The 15,737-nt window shown below is 46.3% G+C and overlaps 1 protein-coding gene across 1 annotated transcript; it reads left to right on the forward strand.

Moving 5' to 3' along the window:
• The first annotated feature begins 889 nt into the window (after positions 1–889).
• LOC133788464 (protein GAMETOPHYTE DEFECTIVE 1) lies at positions 890–4,304 on the forward strand. The gene is made up of 7 exons (XM_062225953.1): positions 890–1,373; positions 1,478–1,555; positions 1,669–1,749; positions 2,564–2,718; positions 2,800–3,353; positions 3,602–3,823; positions 3,966–4,304. Exons 1-7 carry the CDS (start codon positions 960–962, stop codon positions 4,079–4,081), a joined length of 1,620 nt encoding a protein of 539 aa, XP_062081937.1. The 5' UTR covers positions 890–959; the 3' UTR covers positions 4,082–4,304.
• The last annotated feature ends 11,433 nt before the right edge of the window (positions 4,305–15,737 follow it).

Here is a 15,737-nt window from a genome sequence, read left to right on the forward strand (position 1 = left end):
TGAATAGAGACCATGACTCAAGCGAGATTTGCAGGGCCCACTGCAGAAAGGTATCTGTTTCATGGGAACATGCCCCTGGTACTGTCAGGGGCATGCTGTACGTATTTCCATGTCAGGTGACGTAGTGAGAGTGCGAGTTGTCAAGTCGTACAATCGACAACACTGTAGGCGGATCACCCAAAAGGGTTGTCAGGTGTTCCTTTAATGCTGCTAACCCGCATTGGCTGGCACTTGGCATATCCTTTAGATCCGAGGACTAGGTCCTCAGTCTGGAATACAACTGATGGCAAGAAAACTCATGGACTGCCAAGCACCCTTGGGACATAACCTTGGAAAGATGTTCGTAGCTCTCAGGAAATGCCCCTGGGGAGATGTCGACGTCCTCCCTCTATTCGAGGAGAATGATCTCTGACTGTAGAACCGACCTCTCGAGGACTTATCCTCGGGGCATGGCCTCGTCGAAAGAAGCACATATCCTACTCGGGTTGCCACATGTCCTACTCGGATTGCCACATGTCCTTGTCTGATGATCACGTGTTCTTGAGTGAAAATTATGACAATACATATTAATATAATTAGTACAAAATTAGTAATAATAATATTTTATAATATTTAAATTTATAATAATATAATTATTAAATATTTAGTTTTGTATTATATATTATTATAATAATGATATTTTATAATATTTGAATTTGAATTTAAATTTATATTAATATAATTATTATATATGTAGTTTTATATTAAATATTAATTTATAATATTTAAATTTATATTAATATAATTAATAAATATTCATTTTTAAATTAATTTTGAGTATACATTACTCTTTTATAATAAAAAGATAGAGTAATTTTGTCCTAAAATGATAACAAGGGATAAAAGCCTAAAACCCCGATACGTCGTTCCCATTCAGTTGCTGCTGTAGCCTTAAACCCTTGTTTTTGCACTGAGACGGAATGGGTTTCTTCGACTTCAATATACCATATTCGGAGGCCTTGCCGTCTGATAAGGCTACTCGGATCAAGCTAGCCACCATGGCCATGGAGCTCGGTTACTCTGGAGTTGCCTACAACCGTACGATCAAGGGCGTGATGTCCGATCGTGACCGTTGCTCCATTCCCCTTCTTACTCTCTCTTCTCTCCTCAAGCTCTCTCCCTCTCTCGCCTCCTCTGTCTATTTCCACCGTGATCTTCTTGGTGTCCCACGCGCCTCCCCTTTCCGACAATACACGCGCCTCACCGTCAATGCTGATAGTCCCTCTCAGGCTCAGGTTCTCAATTCTGGAAACCCTATTTTGAAGACTTACGATTTGGTCTCTGTCAGGCCCTTGAATCAGACCATCTTCGATCAGGCCTGTGAAAGATTGGAGGTTTCGTGCTTTTCCTATTTTTTTCGTTATTATTTGCATTTAATTACGAGCTGTGTTTGTTTTCTCGGAAAATGAAAATCTTCGTTTGTGGGTAATTCACGTAGGTAGATATTATTGCGATTGACTTCTCAGAAAAGCTGCCTTTCCGTTTGAAGCTGCCCATGGTTAAAGCTGCTATTCAGGTCTTATTCCTCATTGGAAAAGTTCAAAGAAAAAAAAAAAGATGAAGAAGAAGTTATTTAACATAAATGTAGATATGACATTAATGTTTTTGTTTCTTCTTCTTTTGATGCAGCGTGGTGTGTTTTTCGAAATCACCTATTCAAACCTCATTACTGATATTCAAGCGAGGAGGCAAATGATAACAAATGCTAAGGTGAGGTTTGAGGCAGTTATTTGAAAATAATAGTAATGGAAAAAGTTTATAGGAATGTTGAAAATGGATAATTTAGATTTGACTTACATTTTCTTCCCGTTTTTGATCATGTAAACACCTAGCCATAAGCTTAAGCAATATTTCGTTAAAAATCTTGGTTTTCTAGTTTTTAGTTCCTCCTATGTGGTTTAGTTTCATTTTTTTTAATTATTATTTATATTATTTTGTGCGAATAAGTTTCATGAAATTTCAGTTTGCAACATGTGATTGAAATTCGAATAATGAAATCCTGTAGCTATAAGAGGACACTTAAGTCTTTACAGAATGAGAACTTGTTATATCTTTTTTACTTAATCGTGTCTAGTGTTGGGCAGGTAAGAAAAGTTGTGCACTTGTTTACAACTTTAGTGATGAATAGGAAGGTTTGCTATTGCAAGTCTCGTATTAATCCTGACGACAATAGGATTGCTATAACTGTTGGCTTGCATTATTTGTGTTTCAGCTATTTGCTTAATAGATCCTGTGGTGGGTTAGGGAAATCTGTCTAGTGAGGAGCCTTGTTCAAGTTTTAGGCTTGGTTCCATGCGTGACTTGACTAGACTTTAATACAATTTGTTTGCATTGTTAGTCTTGAATCACTTCCTCCATTGTTCGCCATGTTCATGAATATCAATATAATTGCTACTCTTGCAAATATTGACATGCTCTCTGAAACAAGGACTACTCATAACCCTATATTCATTTTTGGGTTGAAGTTAAGTCAGCTATGCCTATATTTACTGATTATCTATGTGTTATGCTGCTCAACTTTCAGTTACTTGTAGATTGGACTCGAGGGAAGAATCTAATTATCTCTAGTGCTGCCTCTTCTGTTTTTGAACTAAGAGGGCCATATGATGTTGCGAATTTATCATTTCTGCTAGGGCTCGCTCTTGAACAAGCGAAGGCAGCTGTTTCCAAAAATTGTAGGTATGATGACTTGCAAAGGCCTCTCAGATATGCTGACACTATGTTTTATGACCTTGGAACTTATACTTAATTGTCTCGCAGGGCTCTTATAACCAAAGCTTTGAGAAAAAAACAATTTCATAAAGATGCCATCAAGGTTGAAGTGATATCATCAGGAGAGCAAGTTGAATCTAATAAACCCTGGTCTAGTGACTTGTTTAAATGGGATCCCATCTCTAGTGGTGATGGTGATTTGCTGTTGGAGGATCTTGAAAAGTCTTTTGCTGCTTCCAATAATGTATCCAAAAATTCGAAAGCCATTGATTTCACTTCCATCATTGGTAGTTTACCCTCACATGGATTTCAAGTAAGGGATTTGATATCTGGAGACTCACATGATAATAGCAAAAATGTTCATTTTGTTGCTGAAGCAACTGCATTACCAGTTTTGAGAGATGGAGACTTAGAACAGCGCAACAGGCTTGATCTTCCTAAACCAAGTGTAACTTCGATGTATGAAGCCCTATTTAAACAGCAATCCTTTGGAAATCAAAATTCTCAAGTTTTATATTCTACTGATACTACAAAAGTTTTGCCAGATTCTATAGAGATTGGATCATTGACAACAAGCATGAAGGCAGAAACATCTAATCCAAGTAAGTCCGTTGTAAATAGTGATTTGATTCGGGCACAAATTTGTGATTTGCAATCACAGAAATGTGTCGACTATTCTGAATTGCATGCTAATTTACCAAATGAGTACGTAATAAACAAATCTGATGTCTTAGATTCTGATTGTCGTGTTGACTTTAAGGAAGAGACTTCAAATCAACTCTTTCCAAAGATAGAGATCTTCCTGCTGTTAATGAAAAAGAGAATCTAACAAGTTCTAATACATATTCAGATGCAATAGATGATCTGATGAATGAGGACTTATTAATTCAAGAAGCATCTTTGCCCTTGAATAATTTGGCTTTACATGAAGAGGAACAGTCTGAGAAACCTGGGTTTGTTCCGCTTTTAGAGGATAATAGCCCAGTAGCCAATTGTGAACCATTAGATGCGAAAATGGAAGATCAAATTGATGCAGAATGCAGTCATCTATCCTTGGTTCGATCTTCACCAGGTATATCTTCTTTATGAATTGTTATTCAATTTGTTACATGTCTTGCCTATGGAAGAACACACTTTAAATTGTCCAGAGAAATGAAGATAGATTCACCCAAAATTCTGTTATTTGCCCCTGAGATTATTTTCATCTAATGCAGTGGAATTGAAAGCGAAAAGAAAGATGCGTCGTCAAGCTTTGTTACTTCCTCTCAAGCGCAGGTTGAGTACCTCTCCTTTTAAGAAAAAGTCTCATAAAAGCAAAAGAAAAAATTAAAGTAGGTCTAGTTTTTCCAACTGCATTGTCTATGTTGACAATTGTCATTCATCACATAGGCAATTACTATGTGTCTTTCTCTTGTCCTGCACCTTGGGTTTGCAATTCACATCCCAGTGCTTTTATATAACAAATTTTGTTATTGTGCTGCTCTCAATTTTGGAAGTACTATAAAATCTCTTGGTTAATCAGGAAACTATCCAAAATATTCAGTGTTATGATATTCCTCGGAAATTTCTTTTAGGTTTTAAGGGTCAATTAGTGGCATCTATGCCAGCTGCACAAGTTGTATATGTTTTTAATATCGCATATAATATTTGGAAAGAAAATTTACTAATTATAAAAGTTGATCCCTAGGATGAAGTTCTTACACAATTTGTAACTTTTGTATACTTGTACATCTGAACTTAGGCATCTCTTTAATTTTTGTAGCAATAACAATCATTGGTCAATGACCTTTTCTTCAAAAACATGCTAGTATTTTAAACATATTCAACATCTTATGATAATGTCGTGTTTACTAATAAAAGAATACTGAAGGGAGTCGTCTCCGTATCCAAACTTTAGATTTTAGTATGTGTCTGCCCTTCGCACTACTCTAAGGTGGGTTTTGGTTTGTTAGCATAAAATAAAAGGATAATAAGTATGAGAATGAAATGGAATTAGAATAGTAATAGGAATTATATCAGAGAGATATTGGTAGCAATAATACTTAATTTTTTTCAAAAGTTATATTTAAAAGATCCAAATCTTTTTTTTTTTTGCGGTAATAATATTTAAATTTACAATTTTAGTGCAACGGTTAGTACTTACTATTAACTGCTTGTTAATGCCCAAATCTTTTCAAAAGTTACACTTTAATACTCAATTTTTTTTGGGCGGTAATACTTAAATCTACTATTTTGGTACAACGGTTAGTACTCACCCTTAATTACCAGTTAAGTATCCACGTGACAAATGTATTATGGGATGATTTTAAACTAAATTATTTAAATATTATAAAAATCATTTTAAATTTTAAATTTTTTAAAAGATTATTAAAATCTAATTAATAATATGGATTTTGAGATTTTTTTTTAGTTTCAATTTTAATTTGCGTTTCAAATTTGTAAATTTTAGTTTTATTAATTAGTTTTTAATAAAATTTTAGTTTTTTAAAATTTGAAATGAATTTTATAATATTTAAATAATTTAAGGATATTGAAGGCAATAATACCAAAAACGTTTTAAAAGTTACATTTTAGACTATCTTCAATGAGAGATATAAATATTGTGCTATATTTGGCACAAAAATTCAATATGTGGTATATTTGGCAAAAATTTTAGCATTATGCCCCATGTACAATTGTAAAAATTGATGCAAATTTTAATATTTCATTAATGCTCATTTGATATTTATTGAAAATATATGAAAAGTAATCATTTTTATTTATATTTTATTGTTGATAGTTGTTTACCGAGATTTTCGGAAACTACACTAATGAATATTAGCTAAGAAGAATGATATGGAATGTAGAAGATTAACACAGGATTTTTACGTGGTTGGGGCGTTAATAAGCCTTAGTCCACGAGTTAGTTGTATTAGAGCTTGGAAAGTCCTTTACAATGGAGTTTTTCTCTATTTTTTGACAGAGTAACTGTATACCAGTCGAAGAGAGATCATTTTTTCAGTGCTCTATCGCCTGTATTTATAGGCTCATAAGAACACTGGATCTGGGCCGGGTATGACCCGGGCCCATCAAAGATGTGGATACTCTTGGCTTCTCTGGTGTAAGCCCAATATAAAAGATAAAACATACATAGGTTCAAGACTAATTAAGGCCCAATAGGACGGCCCAAGAACTATACTTCGCCCGACAAAACGGTGCTTTTAGTCTGGACACTTCGAGTTACGAGGCAGATTCAGGGGACAAAACCAGTCAGAGTACTTGGCAGTGCAGATCTGAAACAACGGCGTGCAATCCCGAGGTGGCATTTTCCGCAGGTGAAAAGTGGGGACAACCCCCACGCGTCGTGGGGCGACTTCAGGGTCACGGATGCTTTTCCTTGCCAAGCTGGGAGGACCTGATCTGGGTTCGTTTACCTTTGTCCCTCTTCGTTTACCACAGGCCCGGACCGTTACCAGGCTCCGGGATCGTTTACGTATACTTCAACTGTAATTCGACATTAGTATGTCTCTCGGACGACTGTCCTGGATCACCATCCCGGACACCATCCGGGTCCAGAATCACACTAGGGTTGTGGCCCTTGGTTGCTCCTGTACTAAGCGGGCTTGGGCCGGGCCCACATCCAAACGCCCAGACCATGGGCCTGGACCTTCGTCCCGGGCCCACGACAGGAAATGGGGATAACATTTACCCCCCAAGCCTTCGCCTGGGGCCGCCAGGTGGAGGTTTACCTTGTTCCCGGACGCTCCACGGTTGCCTTCCCAGTTCCTGCTTGGAATCGTGGGTCCGTGACAAAGGGCAGTGACGCTAGCCGTATGCTGGGCCCAGACCGTTTACCAGTGTTCGGGTACGTTTACCTAAGTCCCGCTTTGTGGCAGGGATACACGTGTCGCCAGGCGACTGCTACATGGATGGGTCTCGACCTCGAAAGGTCACCTAGCCACCTCAAGGGTCACTAGGCCTAGGCTAGTGCGTCAGCACAGATCCCGAAGCGTCCCATCCGCACGGGGGTCCTTCATTAATACTTATGGGTTGATGCGGACCGTAGGATGGGGCGACCTTTGGCATCCACCCCTCCTGGGCCGTTAGATCTGGGATGGCGAGGATCCAGCCTGAGAGGGCTCATAAATGCCCCTGCACGATTCTGGACCGTTCGATGGGGAGATACCTATCTGTTGGATCAGAGGCCAGGATTTGGTCCTTTATAAATACCCCACATACACTCATTTGACATTTTTTACACTCTCGAGCCATTTCAAGAACTGATAAGCTTTGCCTAAGCTTTGCATGTCCGATATCGCCGACGACATCCACCATCGTCTGCTAACTCTACGCTGTCGTCTGTTTCCGACAGTCCCAGCATCTGCCCATCCGCCTGAGAGCACGTCCTGGGTCTGCCCTATCGACGAGTTGCTGAACCGGCTTCACCATTTCAAGAACGAAGTTTTTCCGTTCTTACCGTCGGACAACCACCATCTTCTACGACCAACAACTCACAGTAAGTTCTTCTGACCTTCTTGATGAATATACGAACTTAGGTTGTTCTTTTAATTCGTGTGCTTAGGCTGCTAGAATATGATTACACTTAGGAGTTGTTAGGAAGGCCGCCTGGTTCGGGTTGCTCCGGGTCCGGATGCTTCCAGAACAGATGGTGGAGCTTTAGTAGCCATTTTTCCGTTCCCGATCTGGGTCTCGTGGTTCCTTGGTGATCCCCGACCCAATCTGGAGGGGACTCCAAGCAGTCCTTAGGAGACCCCCCGTGCCTTAACCGACTTTCTTGGGTTTAGGTACTGACTGCTTGGCTTTCTTTCTTTGTTCCCAGATCATCAACTATGGCAACGGGCGTCACCCTTCACTCCGAGGAAGAAGTCAACAGGGCCTCCGTCGTCCTCTCCGGGTCCCGGACACCCAAGGGCAACAGGTGGGAGATGGACGTGGTGCCCAACCTGTTTCGGAATTACCGGATGATGTACCTTTTGGAGAAGCGCCTGGGCATAGAGTCCACTCCCGGACTCTTCCACAACCGCATGGACAGGATTGAGGAGCGGGCGCACACGTCCGTAGAAGGGTTCAGGGCCTGGAGCGTTGGCCACATCAGTGCGGAAGCCACACTCCCGCTCCATGATTACTTCGTGTGGTTCCTAACGTATGTGGGGATCGCGCCGTTCCATCTCCTGCCACAAGCGTACCGGCTACTTGCGGGATGGCGAGTGTTCTGTATCGCGAAGGAGATCGCGAAGCCAACCCCTGCGGAAATCTTGTATTTCTACAAGATGGAGCTGCAGGTCAATGCCAAGGACAGGACCTTGGACGACTTCTACAGATTGAAGTCACGAGGTAGCTATCCCGCTCTAATAACTAATATTGTTTTCAGTTAGTATTAGTTAGTAGATATATGTTAGTTGTTAGAGTTAGTTAGTATTGATTCTCTGAATTGTAACAGAATGCTCTTGTACAGTTTTTAACAACTATAAATAAAGATCTTGATCACTAAGAATGATCAAGCTTTGATTGCATCTTTCATTGAAGTTTTTCTAAAACTCTCTGTACTTGCTTAAAGTTCTATATGGTATCCGAGCCACTGACTCGCGTCCATGGATTCATCTTCTTCTGATCCGTCCCAACTCCGTGACACCACCCACGCCTTTGATGCCTTCTGTTACTCCGGCAGGTCCTGCTCCTCCGGCGACCTCCATTCCTCCACGGAATCCGTTCTCGAATTCTCTTACATCTTCTCTTACACTCAAACTTGACCGTCTCAATTTCCTTGCTTGGAAATCACAGGTCGTTCCCACCGTGATTGGCCATGATCTTGAAGAATTCTTGTTCAGCAATGTCTCTCCTCCGGCAAAACTGGTCACTGGTGAGGTCAACCCTGCATATACTCAGTGGAAACGGCGTGACCAGCTCCTTCTTTCTTGGCTTCGTTCCTCCATGTCAGAAGGTATTCTTGGCTCTGTTGCTGCTAACACCACCTCCTATGATGTTTGGCGCGCACTCGAACAGAAATTTTCAGGCCAATCTAAAGCTCGTCTCCTACAATTGAAGGGTCAGCTGTCTAATATTCAGAAAGGTAACATGTCCATTTCTGATTATACTGACAAAATTAAATCTATCTGTGACAATCTTGCTATCGCTAGCTGTTTGATAAGTGATCAAGATATGGAGCTACAATTACTCAATGGTCTAGGACCTGAGTATGATCCTGTTGTTTATGGTATTACCTCCAGCAAAGAATCCAAAAGCCTTGAAGAAATTCAAGCCTTACTCTTGGCTCATGAATGTCGACTTGAGCGACATCACTCCGTGCATGATATCTCCAACAAAATGGCTGCTCATTTAACATTTGATGGTCCAAGACATGGGTACTCACACCATTCCAGATCTTCTTACAATCCTAGTCGTATAACCTCGAATGCCAATTCAAGAAATGCTCCAAGAAGCTATCCAAGACCTCCATCTACGAACATTCGACCAGTTTGTCAAGTGTGCCTCAAGATTGGTCACACTGCAGCCATTAGTCATTATCGATTTGACAAAGCATTTGTGACTCCAAAGAATCATTCCACACAATCACGAATTTATCTCACTGAACAAGAAGCTGCTGATATGGATGATCCTCAAGCATATGTCTCAACTTCAGTCTCAGATTTTGGCGATGACGCAACCAAGCGAAAGAAGGACCAGGCCCAAACGGAGGCGGCCTCTTCGGAGGAGCTGGAGGAGCTCTTCGAGGACGCCCTACCCAACACGGGGACTCCCGGGGCTAGCGTATCGGGGCGAGGTAACTCCCCTTTAATCTTGACTTATGCTCCCCAAGTCGGGACTTCGCTAGGGATAGGCTAGTACTCCGAGGCCCCGCGTTCGGGGCTGACGGGGAGACAAGACCTTCGTCTCCCGTCCCCATAGGCTCGGAGGTCCTTATGTTCTTATCCGGGTTCCTTCAGTACGGGAATTTCCTGAACTCGGACGACATGGGGGATCGAGTCCATTCCTTCACGTTAGAGGAGTTGAGTCGCGCCCGGGGCATAGATGAGGGTTCGTCCCGGGTCATTATTAGTTTTGATGTTGATTCCTTTGGTTTGCCATACTAATTCTCTTTTCTGTGCTTTTGCAGGAGACTCCGGCATGTCTACTCCCGCCAACGAAATGAGGCAGCTCCTCAAGGACAGGGCGGCCAGGAAAGCTGCCAGGAAGGCAAACGAGGCGACGGGCCTGGAGCCCAGCCTCAACAAGGAAGTGTCCGGGACGGAACTTCGTCCGTGGGGGGGAGCCCTTGCCGTGATCCCCATTCAAGCCGTGGACCTGGCTGTAGTCTCCGACTCCGCCCAACACCCGGTGATAGACTTGGAGACGGGTGCAGCGGCCAGCCAAAGCTATGGGAAAAGGGGTCTGGATGCTGGCGCTGAGGAGGCCAACACCGGGAAAAGGCCCCGGATGAGGCGGGTCGGCTCGGCCGACGAGTCGCACGGCGAGAGTTGGCTCGCCGCGAAAGAGATTCCCCCACCGCCGGTTCTTCCCATACGTCCGGCAATACTCGAGGAGGGGGAGGCCGTTGTGCGGGATGAGCAGTCCCGGCTTATCAACTGGACTTGGGAGAATGGTCGGGGTTGGAGGGACGACACATACAAGGCCTTGACGATCCACCGTCAGGTCGAATTCGCGGAGCGTCCGACGGCGTTCAGCGCCCCTTAGCCGATCGTGGATCGGCCAGCCGCCGAGTTAGGCTTTCGCCCTAAGCTTGGGCAGAACACGGCCCCCCTGGCGGCGGACCTGTTGGACCAGGTGGGGAACACCATGTCCAACCTCCAACTCAAACGGTACGCCACCATAGCCAATCCGGACGTGCTGTTTATCTCTCAGGCACTCCGCCACCAGGCCACCGCGGTAAGTTTTACTCGTCTTTCTTCCCCCTTCTTACTTGTTAATAAGGATTTCTCCTAACTTTTTTTTTTTGCTCCAGGTTGATCTGCTGTCCCATCGGAGTGCTGATCTGGTGGCCGAACTGGCCATGAAGATGGAGACGACCAAGCTGGAGCTAGAGGCGGCCGTGAACCAAAGGGAGGCCGCTAAGGAGGCCCTTGCTAGGGGGAAAGCCCAGGCCCAGGTGGATCGTGAGGAGTTCGACCGCGTCAAGGCCGGACTGGAAGAGGCTTTGTCCCGGAAGGGAAATGAGGCCGATGAGAGGGCAACACTCCTGGAGGCGGTCGCGGCTCAGTTGGTCCGGGATAAGGAGGAGATCTAGGCCTTGACGGCACGGGTCCGCGAACTGGACGACTCTCTCCGTGAGGAGAAGGCGGCGCACGAAGAATCCCGCCGCGAGAAGGAGGAGGCGGAAGGTATGCTGGAGGTCACCTTCGATGAGGCCATTTACATGGCTTGGCGCAAGGACAAGAGTATGAACCTCCTGGTCTTCCCCGATCCGGAATCGAAGCGGGCCGAATTCGAGGCCAAGGAGAAGGAAGACGCGAAGCTCCTGGTGGATGAAGCCTAGGCCCGGATCCTCACCTTGTCTCCTCTATCTCTTTTTTCTTTGTAATTTTGTAACTTTTTCGGACGCGTACGCGTCCAAAACACTTTATGTTGCTTTCTCCGGTTTATATATATATATATATTTTGTTATTCCTTGAGTAGAAATTTCATTTCATTGTCGTGCCTGATTGATTCTGAGGGTTTGGTCCCGGTTCCAACGGCCTGGACTAGACCAACTGACTAGCTTGTTGAGTTTTCAGACCTAACCGCCAAGTTTCTGATCCCGACTCCAACGGCCAGGGCCAACGTGGCTGAGTTTATTTTTGGAACCTTGTTCTCCCTTTACCAGTTGTAGGCCACGACTTTGCCCTGGGGCATATTGGATGCTTCTCTCTCCCGGACATCGCTCGTCCGGGGTGGGACCGGCCTTGGGCTCGGTCCTTTTAACTTTATACCCCGGACATCGTTCGTCCGGGGTGGGACCAGCCTTGGGCTTGGTCCTCTTTAATTTACACCCCCGAACATCGCTCGTCCGGGGTGGGACTGGCCTTGGGCTTGGTCCTTTTTAATTTATACCCCGGACATCGTTCGTTCGGGGCAGGACCAACCTTGGGCTTGGTCCTCTTTAATTTATACCCCTGGACATCGCTCGTCCGGGGTGGGATCGGCCTTAGGCTCGGTCATTTTAACTTTCTACCCTCGGACATCGTTCGTATGGGGTGGGACCAGCCTTGGGCTCGATCCCACGGGGTTTGTCTCACACGGACATCGTTGGTCCGAGCCGAGACTAGCCTGAGCTTGCGCCCCGCCGGGTATTTGCTTATACCCGGGATACCCCCCCGCAAGTGAGCGGAGACTGGTCTGGGGTCACTTGAGATAGATTCTCATTGTTCGACAATATTTCTTTATGACGTTTCGTACACGCCATTTTTATTATTCAAAGGGGGTCGCCCTGAGGCGTACATTGTTTACAATGAAAATACGAAATTGGAACACACTCTCCTGACTACTGATAGTATTTACGGAGATGTTTCGCATTCCAGGCTCGCGGGACTTCCGAACCATCGAGCCGCTTTAAGCGGTACGTCCCGGGGCACACTTCATGTTGGATCTCATATGGCCCCTCCCAATTTGGGCCTAGAACCCCCACTCCCGGATCTTGAGTAGCAGGGAAGACTCTTCGCAAGACTAAGCCGCTGGTTCCAAACTTTCGGCTCTTGACTTTCGAGTTGAAATGTCGTGCGATCTTGCCTTGGTACATCTTCAGCTGCACCTGCGACTCCTCCCGGATCTCCTCGATGAGATCTAGTGATTCTTGGAGTAAGGCGTGGTTCTGGGCGGGGTCATACGTGTCTCTTCGGTGAGACGGGATGGTCGTATCGATGGGGATGACGGCTTCGCATCCATAGACCATGGAGTAAGGAGTGTGGCCGGTTGATGTCCTCTCGGTCGTCCAGTAAGCCACAGCACGCGGGGCAGCTCCTCGGGCCATTTGCTCTTGCAGGCTTGGAGCTTTTTCTTCAGCGTCCCTTTTACGATTTTGTTCACGGCTTCTGCCTGTCCGTTTGCTTGGGGCTTGGCAACCGCAGAGAAGCTCTTGACGATACCGTGTCTCTCGCAAAAATTCGTGAAGTGGGCGCTGTCAAACTGTTTCCCGTTGTTAGATACAATCTTGTAGGGGAGGCCGTACCGACACACTATGTTGTTGATGATGAAATCCAATGCCTTCTTCGAAGTGATTGTGTTAATGGGCTCCACCTCAACCCACTTGGTGTAGTAGTCCACGGCCACGATGGCATACTTCACCCCTCCCTTCCCGGTTGGGAGCAATCCTACCAGATCGATCCCCCACACCGCGAAGGGCCAAGGGCTAGTCATCAAGGTTATTTCTGTCGGGAAGGGGGGGGGGGGCCCGCGAGACCTTTGCGTACCTCTGGCACTGTTCGCACTTGCGGACGTAATCGATACAATCTTTCTTCATGGTCGGCCAGAAGTATCCCTGGCGCAGGATCTTCTTGGATAGACTGGGCCCGGCTGTATGATCTCCGCAAAAGCCTTCGTGCACTTCGTGCATGATGGCGCTTAGCTCTGTCCCGGACACACATCTGAGGTAAGGCATGGACAACCCCCGGCGATCGATTTTTCTGTCCATCATGACATATCGGTGGACCTGGTACTGAAGCTTCCTGGCTGCGGCCCTGTCGGCTAGTACCTCCCCGGCTGTCAGATAGCGGATAAGCGGTCCCATCCAAGACGTGGAGTGGTCGACGGTGTGGACTGCAGGGGCCCTGATGCTTGGGACGGAGAGATGGTTGACGGGGACTAGACCGGCCAGTTCTGCTTCGGCGTCGGTGGCCAGCTTTGCTAGTGTGTCCGCGAAGACATTTTGCTCTCTGGGGATCTGGCGGATGGAGTGCTTTGTGAACGCTTGCAGCATCTCTCTCGTCTGGGTCACATAAGCCGCCATTCTCTCTCCTTTAGTTTGATATTCCCCCGAGATTTTCCTGACAACCAGCTGGGAATCGCTGTAGATTTCAAAGTTCGCTGCCCCTACTTCCCGGGCCAAACGCAGCCCGGCTAGGACAGCCTCGTGTTCTGCTTCATTATTCGATGCCTTGAACTGGAAACGAAGGGCATTTTGTAACTGGTGTCCCTGCGGTGACTCCAAGATGATCCCGACCCCATTCTCATTCGAGGCCCCGTCCACGAAGACCTTCCATACGGGCGCCGCGGGGACCTCGGGATCATTGTCTTCCTGAGATACCCTGGAACATTCAACGATGAAATCGACCAGGGCTTACCCCTTGATGGACACTCTAGGGACGTAGGATATAGCGAACTGACTTAGTTCCATGGCCCACTTTAGGAGTCTTCCCGATGACTCGGGGCTTCTGTAACAGTTGCCGCAGGGGGTGGTTGGTCAGGACCTTTATGGCGTGGGCCTGGAAGTAAGGCCAGAGCTTCTGGGATGCCATCAGTAGGAAAAAGGTCAGCTTCTTGATTAATGGATACCGAGACTCATCGTCCAACAATCGCTTACTTACGTAGTACACCGGGAGCTGCGTCCTCTCCTCCTCCCGTACTAGCGCTGCGCTGATCGCGTGCTCGGTCACTGCCAGATAGAGGTACAGAAAGGCTTCTTCGCACTCGACTGACCATTTGAAACGCTGGCTTCCCCGAAGGACGTTAAAGAATGGGATGCACTTGTCCGTGGCTTTGGAAACGAAACGGATTAAGGCGGCAATCCGCCCCGTCAGGCTTTGCACGTCCTTATGCTTCCGGGGAGAGGGCATATCAATCAGTGCCTTGATCCTATCCGGATTGGCCTCTATTCCCCAGAAGCTCACTATGAAGCCCAGGAACTTCCCGGAGGCCACGCCAAAAGTGCACTTCTTGGGATTCAACTTCATCCCGTACTTCCGAATGACTGCGAAAGCTTCCGCCAGGTCGTCCGAATGCTTCCCGGATGTCTTGGACTTAACCAGCATGTCATCGATGTAGACTTCCATGTTTCACCCTAGCTGGGCCCGGAACATTCGATTGACGAGCCTTTGGTAGGTTGCTCCGGTGTTTTTCAGTCCGAAGGGCATGACTATGTAGCAGTATATTCCCTTGTCGGTTTGGAAACTGGTGTGTTCCTGGTCTACCACATGCATAGAGATCTGATTGTAGCCGGAGTAAGCGTCCATGAAGCTTAAGATCTCGTACCCGGACGTAGCATCCACCATTTGGTCGATCCTGGGCAGCGGGAAACATTCCTTGGGACATGCTTTGTTGAGATCCGTGAAGTCGATGCACATCCTCCATGTCCCGTTTGGTTTTGGCACTAGGACGGGATTGGCCAGCCACACGGGGTACACAGCCTCGCTTATGAAGTTGATTGAAGACAACTTCTCAACTTCCAACTTAAGGGCCTCGGCCCTCTTCGTCCCCAAAGGCCTGCGTTTCTGGCGGATTAGGGTCGCGTTTGGGTCAATACTCAATGCGTGGCAGATAATGTTGCGGTCGATCCCCATCATGTCCGAGTGAGACCAGGCTAGGAGATCCTGGTTCTCCTTAACTTGGGTGATGATGGCAGCCCGAACATCTGCCGGCAGATTTTTTCTGACTTGGATGACCCGGGTTGAATCGGTGTCACTGATGCACACCTCCTCTATCTCGTCCAATGGCTCTAAGACGCGGTCGTCCCCTATCCTCGGGTCCAGGTCGTCTTCTTCCCAGACCACCCTCTCAGCATGTGGGGGAGGAATCAAGTCGATGAGGTCCTCAAAGGGCTCGTCCTGGACCATATATATCGGCCGGGCGGACACATGGTAGCACTTCCGAGCGCTCTTCTGATCTCCCCGGACAGTCCCCACCCCTCCGTTGTCGCAAGGGAACTTCATGCAAAGATGACGGATGGAGGTGATGGCCCCGAATTCTACTTGTGCGGGCCGACCAAAAATGACGTTGTAAGTGGTGGGGCAGTCCACCACTACAAAGGTGCAGAACTTGAATGAGTGCTGCAACTCACTTCC

This window comes from Humulus lupulus, chromosome 7 (genome assembly GCF_963169125.1).
Source record: "Humulus lupulus chromosome 7, drHumLupu1.1, whole genome shotgun sequence".
In the NCBI taxonomy this organism is placed as follows: Eukaryota; Viridiplantae; Streptophyta; class Magnoliopsida; order Rosales; family Cannabaceae; genus Humulus; species Humulus lupulus.

Bases quoted from the DNA above. Each gene is read 5' to 3' on its own strand.
- LOC133788464 (XM_062225953.1), top strand. From the start codon at position 960: ATGGGTTTCTTCGACTTCAATATACCATATTCGGAGGCCTTGCCGTCT. The intron at 1,556-1,668 runs GTCTTATTCCTC...CTTTTGATGCAG, and splicing joins TGGTTAAAGCTGCTATTCAG to CGTGGTGTGTTTTTCGAAAT. The intron at 3,824-3,965 runs GTATATCTTCTT...CATCTAATGCAG, and splicing joins CTTGGTTCGATCTTCACCAG to TGGAATTGAAAGCGAAAAGA.